The sequence below is a fragment of the Somniosus microcephalus genome, chromosome 3 (assembly GCF_052327205.1).
Source record: "Somniosus microcephalus isolate GS21.2 chromosome 3, FLI_Smic_1.0, whole genome shotgun sequence".
In the NCBI taxonomy this organism is placed as follows: domain Eukaryota; kingdom Metazoa; phylum Chordata; class Chondrichthyes; order Squaliformes; family Somniosidae; genus Somniosus; species Somniosus microcephalus.
Window position 1 is genome coordinate 333,226,720 of NC_140989.1, and position 21,109 is coordinate 333,247,828.

The following is a 21,109-nucleotide window of genomic DNA, read 5'->3' on the forward strand; positions in this document are numbered from 1 at the left end:
CAGGGTAATGTGGTAGTGCGGAGTCAGCTACCTCTGGGAATGGGAACCACTACTGTTTCTACAATAGTGACTGGGATTCAAAAACTCAATGCAAATTGGTTAAATTTGCAAGTGGTACCCAAGTAGGAGGGGCAGTGGAATTGGATAAGACAGCTCAGAAATGACAAAATTAGTTGGACAAAATATGTAAATGAGCAAGTGCAAAGCACTGCACATAAGGAAAAATGGGCAACACACGTACTCCATGAATGGTGTTAAAATAGCTAAAGATGAAGTTGAAAATGAATCAACAAAGCCAATAGAATGTAGAACTATATAACCAAACAGTAGAGTTTAAGTCAGGGAAAGTCGCAGTCAAACTGTGTAGTGCTCTGGTCAAATCACACCTTGAGTACTATGTCTAGGTCTAGTCCCTGAGATACAGAGGAAACAGTCAAGTGATGGACACAGTACAACGAGCCATGAGGCCGATTCCTAGTATCTGAGTTAATAGGAAAGATTAGAAAGCTTCTTACCTCTGTAGTAGTTGTGGTGTGGGCAGACGTCTTTCTGGTGCATTCTACAAAGAAAGAGATGATGACAACCGAGATGAATAATTTATCGTTTTAGTTTCAAAAGCATTTTTATAGGTGGCTCTGTTTTTCTTACTTTTGTTAAAGTTAATGTAGGATGTTTCACAGAGGGTCATGCAATATAGAATTCCTGCATTATGTATGTATTACTCTTGTTGAGGAACAGCATTTTAAAAAAGAATTTAAAAAGGAGAAAGTAGCACTTGAAATGGATGAATGCAAAACTACAGGAGAATTTTATGGGAGAATAACTTTTATATAAATTAAACGTACAGTACCTTGAATTGTGCTTGGTATACTTTAATACTGAATAATGGAGTAGATGCACTTAATGATGACTCAGTCTAAGGTGGTCTTCTCAAAGTATATTAGATACGGAGTAATTTAGGGCTAAGTACAGTAGAATCCAGTTATAGTGATCAATTTGATCAGCAGCCTAAATGATCACTGTAATCAACTGATCAGTCTTGATATCGCCAATGTATTTATGTGGTAAAGATATGTTAATGTTTCCAGAAACTAACAAATGTTTCAGTCGTTAAATGACTAATTGGTTTATTTGTGATTTCTGGTAATTACACATTTAGAAACAAGGGGGGGAAAGATTCAGTATCGGCCCGTTTGGGGCGACGTTATCGGCCGTGCGCAAACTTGGCTTTTATCACCCCTGGAGGTGATTGGAGCGCTAAATCAGGCACTTCACACCTGTCTTAAGGCACAAAGGCCGAGGAGCGAGGCGCTACCTCAGAGCGCTGACGAAGCAAGGAAGAGCAAATCAAAATAAACCTGCAAAGTGCTGCTCAGTACTCAAAACTCCTTCACACAGCGTTGAATCTCTCCAGAAGTCTCTCTCTCTCTCTCTCTCTCTCTCTCTCTCTCTCTCTCTCGAGAATGCGTGGTGCAAAAATGTTACCAACAAAAAAAGGCAGGAAGCAGTCGCCTTTAAATAGCGCTCCCCCAGTCCCTTTCTGACAGCATAACGCTCCCCTCAACTTGTCGTTGCTAGCGGCAGGCGGTAAGGCAGGGGGCCACCACTCAATATCCGGTATGCGGCGCTAACGGGGCGTTGCGCACTCGACTGACGTCACGATCTGCCGGCACAGGAGATCGTGGTGGTAGTGTTTAGCGCCGCAGCAAAATGTCTAATTAATTTTGCGAGCGGCGCCTGGGCGCTAGTTGCTTTACGCCCCATTAGCGCCCTCTTAAGGCGCTAATGGAAGGCGCAAACAAATGAATTTTTCCCCAAGTTGTTTAACAATAAATGTAGTGAGCACCTCTTGCTCTCTGTTTCATCATAGCAATAGATAGCTTCAATACTTTTAAAAATGTGAACTCAGGGAGGTTCAAACTGAAAAATATGGGTGGAGATGTCACAATGTGCTTTTTACCAGTTACAGAATAACTTGGACAGAGGGTTTTACTTTGTGAGATGGATGGGTTGTGTACATAGCAAAAAGCATGCAATGACCCATACGTTGAGTTAGTGCAAGGTACGGCATGTTGTGAAGTGGTAAATGTAAAAGCCTAATTTTGTTTTTTTTCCCCCCATTAGCCTCTTAGTTGTTTCTAAATACCAGAAATCACAAATAAACCAATTAAAATGTCTTCTGCCACATACCTTTCTGACCACATTCCAGAAACGGAAGGGCAGTGCGCTAAACCACTATGTCAAATAAACCCCTTCCAACTCCATGTTAGCCGTTCACACTTACCCCCTGTACCCAGGGATGCTGAAGGACTTGTGCAGCACTCAGCCTATCCTTTGCATCACGCACCAACAACTTGCAAATCAAATCCTTTGCCCCATCGGAGATGTGTGCCCAGTCCCTTTCTGGGAACTCATATTTGCCTTCCTGTATACTCTCAAACAGTATGTTCTGTAGGCAAAAAAAAATCAATGATAATACATTTGGGTGTTGTACCTTTAGCAGATTACACCATCAGCAAAACCAAAAGTCTTCCAATGGCTCATTAGTAAAGGCACTGAGTAGCTGATTCACAGAAATCAGATCCAATTCCTGTCAATGTTGTTCCCTAATCGGAGCTGGGGTACCAGAAGAGGTGTGACAATTGTCCTCACGACTTCTGGGCTAGAAAAGGGAAACATCAGCCCCTTGTTCAATATCTAGTGACCCCTGCTGGAAAATCCATCTGTGTGAGCATCAAGATACGGCTTGGCTGTGACACCCTGTACTGAAAATAGGATGTCAACCCTCACTGTAATGACCAGTTGGGCAAGGTAAAAGTTGTGCTAATGGAACCATAGCTCTAAAATATATATTCAAGAGAAAGGAGAGAAAATGGATATTAAAAATACGTTGCTGGTTATCTATGCAGCAGAGTTTGCGGTCGATATGACGGCGTACTCTCAGTACGTTATCATACCGCCTTTGAAATGGACAGCAAGTTTGGAATTGCCGCATGTGTTTGCACTAATCCCAAACTTGCGATCTGTCAAGCTCCGACTTGACAGATCATCCACTCCAACACGGATATCCTAATTGCTGGTGCAGAGTTGGGTTAATTGCCTACTAACTGCCCAGCAATTACGCATTAAAATTTTACGGCTGGTGCAAACAGGCGCAGCAGCCTGTTTGCACGGTGAAAGGGGATACCGGTCAATAAAAAAATCTTAATTTTATCCTTTTTCATTTAAATATATATGAAAAGGAATGTAAAGCCAGGCTGGGGAATTGACAGTTTCGCAAATTTTTAAAAAAAAATCAAAAATACACTTCCCTTACTCCCCTCACTAACTTCAGGTGACCTTTCATGGTACAAAATGCATAAATACTTTTATCAACATTAGCTGCTATATTCTCCCTAGAAAATACCACAGTATTAATGGGGGAGAATGAGAGACTTTGTTTCCCGATTGGAGCACTGCCCCACGTGACCCCAGGTTCGCTTCACGCATACGGTGTGCCCCTGGGATCCGTGGGCCACTACGCTGTGCTCAACTCTGCAGCGTCTGACAGCAACTTTGTTTGGGGCCTCGCAACAGGTAAATACGCATTAGGTTCGGAGGCCAACGGCATCATCCTTAATTACGCCGCCGACCTCAAAATCCGGGCCATTATATCAATCATTATAATGTTGTGAACATCTACTATTCAACCTGTGACGAGCTATACAAGAAATATTACCAGTCACAATGGTACAGTAATGAAAACAGTACCTGATGCTTTTAATTAAAAGCATGGTTTTCTTGAACAGTGCTCTTTGTCAGACAAAACATGCACATTTCCATTTGCTCATATCATCACCCTCTCACTGGACAATACATTTACATTACAGAAGCTTATAATGTTGCCAAAAAGAGTAGCAAGCCTGAGGATTCTAGAATTCAGCAAAGGAGGACCAAGGAATTGATAAAGGGAAAATAGAAACATAGAAGATAGGAGCAGGAGTAGGCCATTCGGCCCTTCGAGCCTGCTCCGCCATTCAACGAGATCATGGCTGACCATCCAAACCCTAGCACCCGGTCCCTACACCGACAGCCATCCCACACAAGCCCTATCCTCGTAACCCCACGTATTTAATCCCCCCCTAACACTAAGGGCCAATTTTTTTTGTCATGGCCAATCAACCTAACCCGCACATCTTTGGACTGTGGGAGGAAACCGGAGCACCCGGAGGAAACCCACGCAAACACGGGGAGAATGTGCAAACTCCACACAGACAGTCACCCGAGGCCGGATTTGAACCCGGGTCCCTGGCGCTGTGAGGCAACAGTGCTAACCACTATGCCACCGTGCTGATAGAAAGCGAGAGTAAACTAGTGAGAGACATAAAAACAGACTATAAAAGCTTCTATGGGTATGTAAAAAGGAAAACATTAGCGAAAGTAAATGTGGGTCCCTTACAGGCTGAGACAGGAGAAATTATAATGGGGAATAAGGAAATGGCAGAGAAATTAAACATATACTTTGTGTCTGTCTTCACGGAAGAAGATGCAAAAAACTTCCCAGAAATAGTGGAGAACCAAGGGTCTAACAAGAATGAAGAACTAAAGGAAATTAGCATTAGTAAAAAAATAGTACCGGAGAAATTAATGGGATTGAAAGCCGGTAAATCCCCTGGACTTGATGGCCTACATTCTAGAATTTTGAAAGAGGTGGCTATAGAGATAGTGGATGCATTGGTTGTCATTTTCCAAAATTCCATAGATTCGAGAACAGTTCCCACAGATTGGAAGGTAGCAAATGTAACCCCACTATTTAAGGAAGGAGGGAGAGAGAAAGCAGGGAACTACAGACCAGTTAGCCTGACATCAGTAGTAGGGAAAATGCTAGAATCTATTATTAAGGACGTGGTAACAGGGCACTTAGAAAATAATAAAAGGATTGGGCAGAGTCAACGCGGATTTATGAAAGGGAAATCGTGTTTGACAAATTTAGAGTTTTTTGAGGTTGTAACTAGCAGAATAGATAAAGGAACTAGTAGATGTGGAGTAATTGGATTTTCAGAAGGCATTCGATAAGGTGCCACACAAGAGGTTATTAAACAAAATTAGGGCTCATGGGATTGGGGGTAATATACTAGTATGGACTGAGGATTGGTTAATGGACAGAAAACGGAATAAACAGGTCATTTCGGGTTGGCAGGCTGTAACGAGTGGGGTACTGCAAGGATCAGTGCTTGGGCCTCAGCTATTCACAATCTACATCAATGATTTGGATGAGGGGACCAAATGTAATATATCCAAGTTTGCTGATGATACAAAGCTGGGTGGGAATGTAAGTTGTGAGGAAGATGCAAAAAGGCTTCAAGGGGATATAGACAAGCTAAGTGAGTGGGCAAGAACATGGCAAATGGAATATAATGTGGAGAAATGTAAAGTTATCCACTTTGGTAGGAAAAATAGAAAAGCAGAATATTTTTTAAATGGTGAGAGATTGGGAAATGTTGGTGTTCAGAGGGACCTGGGTATCCTTGTACACAAATCACTGAATGTTAACATGCAGGTACAGCAAACAATTAGGAAAGTAAATGGTATGTTGGCCTTTATTACAAGAGGATTTGAGTATAAGAGTAAAGACATCTTACTGCAATTATATGGGGCCCTGGTGAAACCACACCTGGAGTATTGTGTACAGTTTTGGTCTCCTTACCTAAGGATGGATATACTTGCCATAGAGGGAGTGCAATGAAGGTTCACCAGGCTGAATCCTGGGATGGGGGGATTGTCCTATGAGGAGAGATTGAGTAGACTAGGCCTATATTCTCTAGAGTTTAGAAGAATGAGAGGTGATGTCATTGAAACATACAAAATTCTTACAGGGCTTGACAGGGTAGATGCAGGGAGGATGTTTCTCCTGGCTGGAGTGTCTAGAAGCAGGGGTCACAATCTCAGAATAAGGGGTCGGCCATTTAGAACTGAGATGAGGAGAAATTTCTTCACTCAGAGGGTGGTGAATCTTTGGAATTCTCTACCCCAGAGGGCTGTGGAGGCTCAGTCATTTAATATATTGAAGACAGAGATCGATAGATTTTTGGAAGTTAAGGGAATCAAGGGATATGGGGATAGTGCAGGAAAGTGGAGTGGAGGTAGAAGATCAGCCAAGATCTTAATGAATGGCGGAGCAGGCTCGAAGGGCCAAATGGCCTACTCCTACTCCTATTTCTTATGTTCTTTACATATTGCATCAGGTCATGCTGGTATTGCTGCATTGATTTATCCCTCATTACACCATCACCGCACACTGCAAATCATAATTACTAAATGAAAGGACATGCCGCAGTTAAATAATGTGCAAAAATGTGAATCGCGAGAAATGGAACCCTGATAAGAACTTTTTAAACTCCATGAATTTGTCTAGGTATATTAATTCATTACAAACACCCCTTTAAAAACAAATCTTTAACCCGATAAAACATTTCTCAACTCCAATGGCAAGCAGGCAATCTGTTTACAGGCCTCTGATGTTCTTATAAGAGCCACACAAAAACTTTGTGAATTAACTCAGTTGCTTGTTCCAGGGAATGTACTTGGTCCTGTAGTTTGAGGCTTGACCACCCATCAGGACCACTTGTCTCCCAAGGTGACTCATCTCAGTTTGTTTGCAAATTTTAATTTTACCAAGAATGTTACTATTTCTACTTTTGTTGGTGTTTTTCTTAATTTCACCGGATTTGTTTAATATATTTTCGCATATTTTTGGGATCTTCTTGATATTTTTCTTCTTTGTTTGAATAGCAAAGTTTAAAAAAATATTTACCTCAGAAATGCAGAAAACAACACTTCAGGAAAGGCAGCAAGAACTGAGAAGTTGAAGAGATGAATAAAACCCTAGGTGAGCAAATCAGTGAAAATGGTTGAGGCAAGTCGCTGAGCTTACAGCAAGAAATATTTTGCGACTGCACATGAGCTCTGTGGCAAGATCAAATCTAGTGAAGAACATGAGGGAAATGAAGAGTATGTCAGGGAGGCTATTGTGAACTTGCCAGCAATGGTATTGTTCAAACAATGACTCACTTCATGAGAAAGGGGGCCCTGCAGCACTAGCCAAATTAACAAAGAATTTAAAGAGAGAAGCAGCATTGAAGGTGGTAGAACAGGCAATGAGGTAGGAGGAGAGGAAATGCTCAAAGCTTTTTGTGCAGAATTGCTGTTGAAGTAGCTAAAGATAAGGAGACTTGAGTGATGAAAGACTTTTACCGTGCCATCCAATCAGAAAGCAGCTCAGCTTTGGGCAGTGTTAATAATACCAGTTCCCAGGGAAACAGGAAGGACTGCAATAATGTGTGCGGTATTAATCTGATCAGTGTGCTTGGGAAGGTGTTTACTGGAATACAGCGGCACGTTGTTCCCTCGAAGGTGCACGGCTGCGCACCCGCGCAGTAATCCTCGTCGTGCCACGCAGTTAAACTGAATTACCGCACACAGCCAGACAGCAGCTAGAGCGAACCGATAAAAACACCAACGACTTTGCAACCCTCTGCCCATGCGCGGTATCGAGGACCGTTGCGGCACACAGTACAGGCCATGCTTTGCAACAAGATGACTGGATCTAGTTGTGGGGGAGAGCAAGGTGCGAGAGACTGGGGGGGGGGGGGGGCAAGAGCGTGCTCGACAGAGACTGTGGGGGGGGGGAAAGCGTGCGAGAGAGAGAGAGACTGTGGGGGGGGGGGAAGAGCGCGCGAGAGAGAGACAGCAGGAAGAGCGCGTGAGAGAGAGAGACGGGGGAACAGCGCACAAGAGGGAGAGAGAAACGAGGGGAGAGCGCGCGTGGGATAAGAGAGACGGGGAAGAGCACGAGAGAGAGAGAGGGCGCGCAGGCAAGGGAGGGCGGGCGGCGTGGGCGAGGGAGACACGGGGAGAGTGCGGGCGCGAGAGGGAGACGGGGAGAGCGCGGGCGCGAGAGGGAGACGGGGAGAGCGCGGGCGCGAGAGGGAGACGGGGAGAGCGCGGGCGCGAGAGGGAGACGGGGAGAGCGCGGGCGCGAGAGGGAGACGGGGAGAGCGCGGGCGCGAGAGGGAGACGGGGAGAGCGCGGGCGCGAGAGGGAGACGGGGAGAGCGCGGGCGCGAGAGGGAGACGGGGAGAGCGCGGGCGCGAGAGACTGGGGGTGAGCGCGCGCGAGAGAGAGAGAATGGGGGGAGCACACGAGAGACTGAGCGAAGAGTGCGCGAGAGAGTGAGGGGGACGGGGAGTGCACGAGAGAGAGAGACACGGGGGTAGAGAGAGATGGGGGAGAGAAAGAGAGAGAGAGACTGGGGGAGAGCACACGAGAGACTGGGGGAAGAGTGCGCTAGAGAGAGACTGGGGGGAAGCGCGAGAGAGAGGGCGACAGGGAGAGCGCGAGAGAGAGCGAGAGAGATGGGGACAGAAAGCACGCAAGAGACTGGGGCGGAAAGTGTGCGAGAGTCTGAGGAGGAGAGCGCACGCGAGAGACGGGGGGGTGAAGCGCGAGAAAGAGAGACAGACTGGGGGGGAGAGCGTGCGCAAGAGACTGGGGGGGGTGAAGCGAGAGAAACTAGGGGGAGAGCGCGAGAGAGAGTGTGTTTGGGGGGAGAGCGCACGAGAGAGAGAGACTGGGGTGGGGAGAGCACGACAGAGAGAGAGAGACACACACAGACAGACTGGGGGTGAGAGAGACTGGGGGAGAACGCACGCCCAAGAGAGAGACTGGGGGGGGGGGGGGGGGGGGGGAAAGAGAAGGAAGAGAGCGAGAGAGCGAGAGAGACTGACTGACTTGGGGGGGGGGGGGGGGGAAAAGAGAGAGAGAGACTGGGGGGAGACCGTGAAGAGCGTGCGCGAGGGACGGGGGAGAGCGCGAGAGAGAGACTGGGGGGGAGAGCGCGCGCGAGAGACAGTGAGAGAGGCAGGGAGAGTGCGCGAGAGGGAGAGACGGGGGTAGAGCGCGCATGAGAGAGACTGGGGGAGAGCGAGCGAGAGAGACGGGGTGGAGCGAGAGACTGGGGGGAGAGCGCACGAGAGAGAGACTGGGAGGGTAGGGAGCGCGCGAGAAAGACGGGGGGAGCGAGCGAGAGAGAGACGGGGAGCGAGCGAGCGAGACGGGGTGGAGAGAGAGCGCGAGAGAGAAGAGAGCGAGTGAGAGATGGGGTGTGGGAGAGAGCACTGTTTGGAATTAGAGTTTATTTTATTTTTTGTTGTATGTTTGACAACAGCATTGAAGAGGGAAAGAAAAACTTAGAGCAACTTCTTGTCAAAGCTGCAACAGCACCGTGGTACAGGGAGCAGTTCAAGTGGGGGGAGTAAAAAGTAAAAAGAAATGGATTGGCAAAACTACTTGAACAATCTACAGCACCCGGCCTCACCCTATATGAATCCAAGGTTAAATTCCTCCTCTATGCAGACGACCTGGTTCTGCTGTCACCTACTAAAGAGGGGCTACAGCAAAACCTGGACCTGCTGGAGTCGTACTGCCAGACTTGGGCCCTGACAATAAATCCCCAAAAAACCAAAGTCCTTGTGTTCCAGCAAAGATCCAAACATCAGGGACCCAAAATAAATTTCACAGTAGGAACAACCAAAATTGAACAAACCACTAACTACACATACTTGGGCTTAAAAATCAGTTCTACGGGAAACTTCAAACTGGCTGTGAATGAACTGAAAGAGAAAGCAAGAAGGGCTTTCTATGCCATCAAAAAATCAATCCAAATAGAAATCCCAATTAGCATTTGGCTCAAAATTTTCAAATCAGTAATTGAACCAATTGCACTCTATGGCAGTGAGGTATGGGGACCGCTAACTCAACAAGAATTTGCAAAATGGGACAAACACCCAATTGAGATCCTACATGCAGAATTCTGTAAAAGTATCCTCCGGACTCAAAGGAAAACAGTAAACAATGCATGCAGGGCGGAACTAGGCCAATATCCATTAATAATCACTATCCAAAAAAGAGCCACCAAATTTTGGAATCACCTACAAATGAGCAATCCCCAATGCTATCACTACGATGCCCTGAAATGCCAAGAGCTGACCATAAAGAAGAATACCCTCAGTCAACTAGTCCTGGGACTCAGTGAAGTAACTACTAACAATACTAACAATAACCAGCCCCAGGACAGTGACAGGGTAACACAAAGAATTCGACCCAACACAATCGTCGCTAAGCAAAAGGAAAAATATCTGACATATTGGGCAGAAACAACAAAAACCCAAAGCAAACTCAATTGCTACTTGGCCCTAAACAGACAATACAACATAGCTGATTACCTGACCATGGTAAAGGATAACAAACTGAGAAGAACCTTGACAAGGTACAGACTTAGCGAACATAGCCTAGCGATCGAAAAAGGCAGACACAGGCAGACCAGGCTGCCAAGAGAGGACAGGATATGCTCTCACTGCAGTCAGGGAGTGGTGGAGACAGAGATGCACTTCCTCACAGCTTGTGGAAAATATCAGGGCATCAGGGAGAATTTCTACCAAAAATTCTCACAAATATGCCCTGATTTCAGAAATCTGAATGACAACCAAAAACTCCCATTCCTACTGGGAGAGGAGAGAAGCTGTATAACACTGGCGGCGCACTATGTTACAGCTTGCCATGAACAGAGGGACAACCAGTAAACTAAGAAAAAAATATATATAAACAATGCGAATGTATATTTATACACTCAGGGATATACCTGTTTATACACTGTATGAATAGAACTGCGTTTATGTGCTAAACCATAAATGTATTTTGATGCTTTGGCAACATAAGATGTAACTTATCATGCCAATAAAGCGATTTAAATTGTAAAATTGTAAATTGATAGAGGACAGTATAGTTAGGGGGATAGATACTGTTCTCTGCAGCCGAGCGCGAGTCCCAAAGGCTGTGTTGCCTGCCCGGTGCCAGGGTTAAGGACATCTCTGGGCTGGTGAGGAACTTGGAGTGGGAGTGGCAAGATCCAATTGTCATGGTCCACATAGGTACCAATGACATAGGTACGGCAAAGAAAGAGGTTCTGCTGAGGGAGTATGAGCAGCTATGGGCTAAATTAAAAAGCAGGACCACAAAGGTAATAATCTCTGGATTACTACCTGAGCCACGAGCGATTTTGCATAGGGTAAATATGATCAGAGAAAGGAACGAGTGGCTCAAAGCCTGGTGTGGGAGAAATGGGTTTCGATTTGTGGGGCACTGGCACCAGTACTGGGATAAGAGGGAGCTGTTCCGTTTGGACAGGCTTCGCTTGAACCATGCTGGGGCTAGAGTCTTGGCGAATCGAATAACTAGGGCTGTAGAGAGGGCTTTAAACTAAATAGTGGGTGGAGGGAGGGTCCAGGTGAATGGGAATTTAAATAGTCAATAAGAAATGAGAAAACAAGATGGGGGAAATAATAACCAGAGTGCAACAGGAAGGGACAGAATGTTTAAAAATAAGAATGCAACAGAAAATGGGGCCAAAACAAGGAGAAATTGTAAAAAGACAAAGTTAAAAGCTCTACATCTGAATGCACGCAGCATTCGTAACAAGATAGATGAGTTGACGGCACAAATAGATACAAATGGGTATGATCTGATCGCCATTACAGAGACATGGTTGCAAGATGACCAAGGCTGGGAACTGAATATTCCAGGCTATTTGACAATTCGGAAGGATAGACAGAAAGGAAAGGGAGGTGGGGTGGCTTTGTTGGTAAAGGATGGGATCAGTGCAGTGGTGAGAAGTGATATTGGCTCAGAAGATCAAGATGTAGAATCAGTTTGGGTGGAGATAAAAAATAGTAAAGGGAAAAAGTCTCTGGTGGGCGTAGACTACAGGCCCCCAAACAGTAGCAATATTGTTGGACAGAGTATAAATCAACAAATAATGGAGGCCTGTAAAAAAGGTACAGTAATAATCATGGGTGATTTTAATCTCCATATTGATTGGACAAATCAAATTGGCCATGGTAGCCTTGAGGAGGAGTTCAGAGAGTGCATCCGGGATGGTTTCCTAGAACAGTATGTAATGGAAACAACCAGGGAGCAGGCTATCTTGGATCTGGTACTGTGTAATGAGACAGAATTAATAAATGATCTCATAGTAAAGGATCCTCCAAGAAAGAGTGATCATAACATGATTACATTTCAAATTCAGTTGGAGGGTGAGAAAGTTGTATCTCAAACCAGTGTCCTGATCTTCAACAAAGGCAATTACAATGGCATGAAGGCAGAGCTGGCTAAAGTGGACTGGAAAAATAAATTAAAAAGGTAAGACAGTTGAAATGCATGGCGGACATTTAAGGAGATATTTCATAACTCTCAACCAAAAATTATATTCCAGTGAGAAAGAAAGATTTTAAGAGAAGGGAGCACTATCCGTGGCTAACTAAGGAAGTAAAGGATGGTATCAAATTGAAAACAAAGGCATACAATGTTGCCAAGATTGGTGGGAGGCCAGAGGATTGGGAAAATTTTAAAAACCAGCAAAGGATGATTAAAAAATGAGAAGATGAATTATGAAAGTAAACTGGCAAGAAATATTAAAACAGAAAGTAAGAGCTTCTACAGGTATATAAAAAGAGAGTAGCTAAAGTAAATGTTGGTCCCTTAGAGGATGAGATTAGGGAATTAATAATGGGGAACGGGGAAATGGCAGAGACTCTGAACAAATATTTTGTATCTGTCTTCACGGTAGAAGACACGAACAACATCCCAATAATGGATAATCAAGGGGCCACAGGGAGGGGGGAACTAAAGACAATCACTATCACTAAGGAAAAAGTACTTGGTAAAATAATGGGACTAAAAGACAACAAGTCCCCTGGACCAGGTGGCCTGCATCCCAGGGTCTTCAAAGAAGTGGCTGCAGAGACAGTGGATGCATTGATTGCAATATACCAAAATTCCCTGGACTCGAGAGGTCCCAGCGGATTGGAAAACCGCAAATGTAACACCCCTATTTAAGAAAGGGGGGATACAGAAAGCAGGAAACTATAGACCAGTTAGCTTAATATCTGTCATTGGGAAAATGCTGGAGTCCTTCATTAAGGAAACAGTAGCAGGCCATTTGAAAAATCATAATGTAGTCAAGCAGAGTCAGCATGGTTTTATGAAAGGGAAATCATGTTTAACAAATTTGCTGGAGTTCTTTGAGGATGTAACGAGCAGGGTGGATAAGGGTGAGCCAGTGGCTATGGTGTATTTGGATTTCCAGAAGGCATTCGATAAGGTGCCACATAAAAGGTTACTGCATAAGATAAGAGCTCACGGAGTTGGGGGTAATATATTAGCATGGATAGAGAATTGGCTAACTAACAGAAAGCAGAGGGTCGGGATAAATGGGTCATTTTCCGGTTGGCAAAAGGTAACTAGTGGAGTGCCACAGGGATCGGTGCTGGGGCCTCAATTATTTACAATTTACATTAATGACTTGGATGAGGGGACCGAGTGTAATGTAGCCAAGTTTGCAGATGATACAAAGATGGGTGGGAAAGCAAGTTGTGCAGAGGACTCAAAGAATATGTAAAGAGACATAGACAAGCTAAGTGAGTGAGCAAACATTTGGCAGATGGAGTATAATGTGGGAAAGTGCAAGGTTATCCACTTTGGCAGGAAAAATAAAAAAGCAAATTATTTTTTAAATGGAGATTAAAAATGCTACAGTTCAGAGGGACCTGGAGGTCCTTGTGCATGAAACACAAAATGTTAGCATGCAGGTACAGCAAGTAATCAAAAAGGCAAATGGAATGTTGGCCTTTATTGCAAGGGGGTTGGAGTATAAAAGCAGGGAAGTCCTGCTACAACTGTACAGGGTATTAGTGAGACCACACCTTGAGTACTGCGTACAGTTTTGGTCTCCTTATTTAAGGAAGGATATACTTGCATTGGAGGCAGTTCAGAGACAATTCACTAGGTTAATTCCAGAGATGAGGGGATTGACTTATGAAGAAAGGTTGAGCAGGCTGGGCCTACACTCATTGGAATTTAGAAGAATGAGAGGTGATCTTATTGAAACATATGATACTGAGGGGGCTCGACAAGGTAGATGCAGAGAGGATGTTTCCCCTCATGGGGAAATCTAGAACTCGGGGGCAGTTTCAGAATAAAGGGTCGCCCTTTTAGAACTGAGATGAGGAGGAATTTCTTCTCTGAGGGTTGAAAATCTGTGGAATTCTCTGCCTCAGGGAGCCGTGGAGGCTGGGTCAATAAATACATTTAAGGTCGAGATAGACAGATTTTTGCAAGATAAGGGAGTGAAAGGTTATGGGGAGTGGGCAGGGAAGTGGTTTTGAGCCCTAGATCAGCCATGATCTTATTGAATGGCGGAGCAGGCTCGAGGGGCCAAGAGGCCTATTCCTGCTCCTATTTCTTATAAGACTTGAAAGAATTTAAAGATTTTTAATGAACTTTTCCACAAAGAATGAGTGATAAAAACACTTTATTCCCCCCTAAGTTTCAAATATGATTTTGTTAGAAACAAGCAAAAATCAATTTTTCCCTCATCTAAACAAGTTTCAACCAGGTCTTGAAGTCCAAAAAACTTTTAAAGAGGCTCTGAATTGCTTAAAACGTTTTAAAATTGAAATTTCTCAATATTTGATTTGGAACGATCGACTGAAGTGAGTAGCTTTACAAAAACATGCAACCATGCTGTTGAGGTGGGGGAGGATTTGTAGAAGTTCCATATTAATATATATTTTTTTTAAGTCAATAAAAAATAAGACGTTTAGGAAGAGAACCAAAAAAGGGGAAAAACACAAACCATTTAAATTTGCCTGTCGTTTTATAGTCCGAAAAAGTCCCAAGAATAATGTAAATATAGATTTCCTCTTCAACGTTTAGTGGAGTGTTAATAGAAACACGAGTTACGTAATGATGTATAAAAATTACAAGAAGCTACTTTGGAAGAAACTACTATTTGTTTATTGAGAAAGACACAGAAAATACTTTGATTAAACTGATAACGTACAATTTCGATTTGGTATAATAGGAGATTAAAAATTGAGAGTACAATGAAGCTTGTTTCCCGCTATTTAATTGCAAAATACCTAAAATAATTCAACACTTTTCGTGATAGGAACAGGGATTAATATTGTGGAGAATGTTTGAGAGAAAAACATTAGAAGCGAAATTCGTAAATTAACATCTTTACATCACCATATTAGTTTCCAAGTCAATCTGATTGATCTTCCTGTCCAGGAAGAAAGATGTTTATTTCCGTTAAATCATAGCTTTTCCTGCTTTTTGTTTTTAAATTCAGTGACGCAACTTGTGTATGTGTTTTTCTGCACTTGTGAATAAGTGCTGCATTTCTGGCATATTACATGGGGGGTGTGCTGGTTCAAGAAGACAACGTTTATTAATAGAAGTGACTGAAGTTGAAAATACGGATATCTGTTTTTGTTCCAATTCTTTTTGATACTGCGAACTAAAGAACTACAGCACTTTATATTTGTTGGTTGTCTGGTTGCATTGTGATTAATATTCAAATCACTTATGTGGACGTCCAGCACGTCAGCAACATAGGAAAGCCGCTGCTCCTGCTGCCACTGCTATAGTGACCTGAAGGATGGGCTAATACGTTGAAAACTTTAATACAATTTGCACAAAAATAGATAGGCCTCTTTCAGCTCACCTCGGGCTTTTGGATTGTTTGTCGATACATAACCGTGTAACTGAGTGACGTTTCTGAAGTGTTAATGCATTATTATGCAGTTCTTTTATATCCCAGTCATTTGTGACAAGTATTTTTTTTTATATATAAAGTTTGTACATGACAAATTAAAAGCTTTTAATTAATTCTACCATAAACAAACTTGCAGAATGGGCATGTAAATGAAAAATGAATTTCAATATAGGTAAGTATGAGGTGGTGCATTTTGGTAGGAGGAATAAGGGGGCGACCTACTCCTTGGAAAAGAGGAGTCTAAATGGGGTAGAGGCGCAAAGGGATCTAGGGGTATAGATTCACAAATCATTAAAAGTAGCAACGCAGGTTAAAAAAGCCATACAAAAGTGCAAATAAAGCACTGGGGTTCATGTCAAAAAGCAGAGAAGTTATGTAAAATTTGTATAGAACCTTGTCTGATGAGAAGTGGCAATATGGCATTACTGCATATATGCTTTTAAGTGGTTATTATGGTAAACATGGTGGTTGTTGTTGTAAAATTTGCTCACGGATGAAAAGGTTGCGCTCAAAGGAGTTTGTGGCCCTCTCAGACAAAAAAAATTAGAGGGAACATTGACGTGTACCATTAAACCCGACTGGGAATATTCATCTTATTTCTACAGCACTGACATTCCTCATCTTAATGAGTACAAAATTTACCCAAATAATTTTTACAAATAAACTGTTGTTGCCCATTCTTTGGCAAATTATCATCTGCAGATTTGTTATACTGCCTTACCTGACAGGCCCTACAGGCCTCTCCTCTGTCCCAGCCACAGTCTGTTCCACAATTCCCCACAAAGGGTGGGTTGCCACTCAGCATGATGTACAGAATTACCCCAAGGCTCCACAAATCGCAGCGCTTATCATAAAATGATGCTTCCTCTGTGAATGTCTCTACCACTTCAGGAGCCATGTATTCCGCAGAACCACACTGAAGGCATTAATGCAGTTATTAGAAATTAAAACCCAAATTAATTAAACATTACTTTCTAAACAAGTCCACATAATAAGACTGGGTTTGAGTATCCCATTAAATCGAAGGCGCAATAGTATTTTGGGATTTGGAACTACAGGAAACTTTCTGGTATCCGGCACGGACGGGACCGACGTGGTGCCGGTTCATCAACAATTACGGATAACCGAACGCTATAGTAAAAGATACGGAGCTCAGAGCTCCGTATAAAGCAACAAACCCTGTTGGCTTCAAAACAATCGGCACAAGTTGCAAGCATCTCTGTAGCTTAGCAACAGCTTCAGCTACACCCTTGCACAGCAACAAATCAATTAAAAAAAGTAACTAAAAATAAAAAAAGTTACCTGAACCGACTCCTGAATTTTGCCGGTGGATAGAGCGTTCCGGTTATTTTGGGGCCGGTTAATCGAAAGTTTCCTGTACAGATAGAAACTCTGCCAGGCCCCATAAATATTTCTTCCTCAATACACCCATCATATAGATTGTGTTGATTATATTTTATGCAGTAATATTTTACGCAGTAATATTTTACAGTATATCTGATAAACTAAATTTATACAAGTAAAAAATATTTTACAGAGCTGTAAGGAACGAAACGCTCCCTATTAAAATTTGTCAAAAGAATATAATTCCTGCCCAGAGGTGACAAGTGTTATTTAGCAGCATGCATGACAGACCACCACAGGGCATTTTGATAAAATGGAGTCAGAAAAGAAAAACTATGTTTAGTGTTTTATCTAAAACCAGACTACATAAAGATAGTCTTGTCAGCATGAATTTTGCAAGGGTCTATCAAACACTGTTGGACTGCAGTAGCAGATTCTTCCACTGGAAACCCTTAGCAATGACCATAAAATACTAAGGTAGCTAAAAATAAGATAATGGCCTGGATTTTGGGGTCAGCGGCGAACCAACAGCGCTAGCGACTTTGGGCTTTTGCAGTGGGAGTTGCAGTTATTAGAAATCCAAAAGAGTGCGGCGCCCTCTACAGGGGACCTGGGACCTATGTGAACAGGACAAGGAACGGTGTCTCTCCTTAACCAATCAGATTGAAGAATCCTTACTGAGACACGCATTGTCTAAACCAGGAAGGTAAGTTAGAATAGTTAATTCAATGTCAAATCATGTACAGAAAGCAAAATAAAGAGGGAAAGAAAGATGGGATTAAGAGAGAGAGAAAAAAAAAGTAAAATTAAAAAAAAAAATTTCTTACATCTCTAACAATAATTAAAATCTGAAGGAATGAGAATTCACACTTGTAAAAGTTATTTTTCAGTACGAGAGGTTGTTTGGCAGTAATTAAGACTTACCACGCCATTAAAAATTCACTTACACTTGAATGGACAAGCACCAACTTTTTCTGGCGTGTTTAGTGGGCAAGTACTGCAATTTCATGCCATTCCACGTATCTCAATGCCGAGTCTCTTGGCGAGATACTGTTAGTGAAGCTTCTGGAGGAGCAAGGCAACTCGGAAAGCGATTTCCAATTTCCGCGTTTAACTGCACATGGGAGCTCGCCAGAAGTTGCCGTCTGATTTACTGCTTAATAACGGTGCGCGCCGATAGCCTCACCGTTATTTTTACTCTAAAATCCAGGCCAATGCCTCATTTCTGACAGCCTGTACAATGATATTTTCTGCTTAATGATGGGACTAATTCTTCTTAGGCACTGGACAACCCATCCAACATAATGACATATGCATATTATAGAGTAGCCTGGTTTCAAAGGTGAGACAAACCTCAAGAGCTTTTAAAAGAAAATAAAATATTTACAACAACAACAAGTATTTATATAGCGCCTTTGACGTAGTAAAACATCCCAAGGTACTGCGCAGGAGTGTTACAAGTCAAAAAGTTTGACACCGATCCACATAAGGATAAATTAGGGCAGATGACCAAAAGCTTGGTCAAAGAGGTTGGTTTTTTGAGGAGAGGGGTAATGACGGCAGATTTGATGGAGAGGGGGACAGTATCTGAGGAGAGAGAACCGTTAACAAGGTCAGCTAACATGGGAACCAGAAAAGGAAGTTGGGTGGTCAGCAGTTTGGTGGGAATAGGGTCGAGGGAGCAGGAGGTGGGTCTCATGGACAAGATGAGCGCGGAGAGGCCATGAGGGGAGGTCGGGGAGAAACTGGAGAAAGATGGGAGTTCAGGGCTAGGGCAGGGGGAACCTTAAAGGAAGTTTGACCCGGTGGCAACATTTACTTATACAACACCTTTAATATAAAGAACATCCCAAGACACTTCACAGATAGGGATATGGAAAACGTGTCATTATTACCTTTGAATACGAACAAGGAAGTTACTACACTTAATGCAAGAAAGAATTGCAGTGATTCAGTTCAGGAAATGCAGATTAAAAACAGAAGCTGTAATCATATTTACATACCGGAGTCATCAACTCAGGAGTGGTTATAGGAGTACAGGCACTGCTCAACTTCACCCCGCTACCGAGATCAAAGTCACAAATCTTCACCGGCGATATCTGGGGAGGGGGGTGTGGAGAGAGAGAGTGTGAATGCGAGTTTTATATTTAGGATCAAACTATCAAAATGGCATAGGTCCCAGCAGGAATTGAGAATGACTTATTTTCAAGCTCAAGAAACAGCATCCAAGAGCAGCAAGGTTGTCGATCCCTGCTCAACTCAGTGGCAGCCCACTGGAAAGGGACTCAGGCATTTCAAAGCTGGTCTTTTCCAGCCTGGAGAAACAGTATGGTGGGTTTCAAAGAAGCTGCTTCCCGACTTGCACAAATAGAAATATCTCTTCAGAAAGAATACGTCCCACAGTGGTTCACTTTATGAAACAAAAGTATAAACTTTGCCAGCACTAGCAAATGACTGGGGAAAACTGCAAGTGGAGGTGTATTCATCCAGTTGTTAATACACTACTGCATAAGATACTGAATGCACATTTAGCCAAGGTGTAATGCTATTTTAAATGAAGATTAATGATGATCTTTATGTATCAGAATAACTGGTAACCTCTTTCATAATAGTTCAGTTACCAATTGATTGATTTCTCCCCATTTTAACTAAATGCAACTCCAATATCTAACACTGTATTAAGACAGAAAGATAGGTTTAAAAAAAAAAAAAATCTTTCTCCTGCACAGTAGATGAAAGCAATCATGGTTAAGGTGACAAAACCACCAGTGATTAATTCAACCTATTCCCTTTTCACTCTTCCATGTTAATTAAACATTTGATGCTTTGGTGCCGGGGCTAATTGAAACTTTACAAAAGGAGTGACCTTTGGAGACTAGGGAAGTAACCAACTTATTCCACCAAGTAGGACAGGGCTTCGAGAAAGTTAAACCTATTACAACAGCAGCAGTTAGTCACAAACTAGAAAAGCAGTGTTCCCAGGTATCCCCATAGTGTATGTAAAAATATACTGATAAAAGGCAGCTTTGAAGATACTTAAAATGTCAGTCACAATATAAAAATCCGGTGGCTGAACGGACTTGTGCTTGTATATTCCTACCCACCTGCAATCAAATCCAGCTTCAGAGCAAGCTAATGACAGATGCAATAGGAAGACACTTCACTGGACAGATCACTAGAAAACATCCCTAAACATGGTTTCATTGACCAATGAAGAAAATACAAGGGAGTAGGGAAAATCAACCTAGTTTTATTTAGAATGACATTTAAGAGCACTGCTCGGTATACACAACTCCATGTTGTGACATTATTACATTCCACCCATGGATGTGATGGGCTGACTACAGTGACAAGTCCCATCTAACGTCACATCACAGTTCTATACAGATATCCACCCTGGCTGAATCTAACCATCAGTTTTACAGCATGACATGGTAAAATGGATAAGTGACACCAACTAACATGATGTCATTTTGTTTAATCTAATACTCCTGGAGCTGTTGGTACAAAGTTTTGGCTTACTTTGAAATTATAGGCCAGAGAAGTTGAAATTCAAACTGGCATCAAGTCCATCATGATGGCACTGCTGTAGTTTGCCAACAATCGGTTTTCTCTCTCCTTTCTTTGAATCTGCCTGCCTCATTCCATATTTCCCATCCCCCCCCCACCCCCGTTGCTCATCTCAGCATTTTTCTTCTGTCGGCTCTCATGATAGTAAATGGTGTACAGTCTGTCAAAGAAAGTATTTTGAAAGTTTAAAAAAAAAAATGACCTACTGTATGAGTGGTCAAATTTTTATGACCAAAAGAGCTAATCATAGCATCAGCTCATTTCAGTCATTAAAATGAGCAGCACTCCATTAATCCATTAGAGAATGCAAACAGCGAGCTCAGCTTTCCAGAACCTCTCAGTGACATAAGCAAGCAGCAATAACCCTTTGTTAAAATGCACTCCGTATGATACCGTGTTCTACAGGGTACAACAGACATTTACCTGTTCCGCGAATTCACAAAGGATGTTTTCTGGCTTCAGATCTCTGTGTGCTATACCTTCATGAGAAGAACAAAGAGGAGGATTACGTAAGAGAATACCGGCCACAAGCGCTCTCAGTCA

General features: G+C 42.9%; 1 protein-coding gene across 1 annotated transcript in view; it reads right to left on the reverse strand.

Moving 5' to 3' along the window:
* The window catches only part of LOC147122253 (MAP kinase-interacting serine/threonine-protein kinase 1-like), a 75,611-nt gene that overhangs the window by 8,981 nt on the left and 45,521 nt on the right, over positions 1-21,109 (reverse strand). The window contains 5 exon segments of the mRNA XM_085983178.1: positions 516-559; positions 2,285-2,449; positions 16,374-16,568; positions 19,000-19,095; positions 20,990-21,045. Coding sequence (XP_085839304.1) covers positions 516-559; positions 2,285-2,449; positions 16,374-16,568; positions 19,000-19,095; positions 20,990-21,045 — 556 coding nt within the window.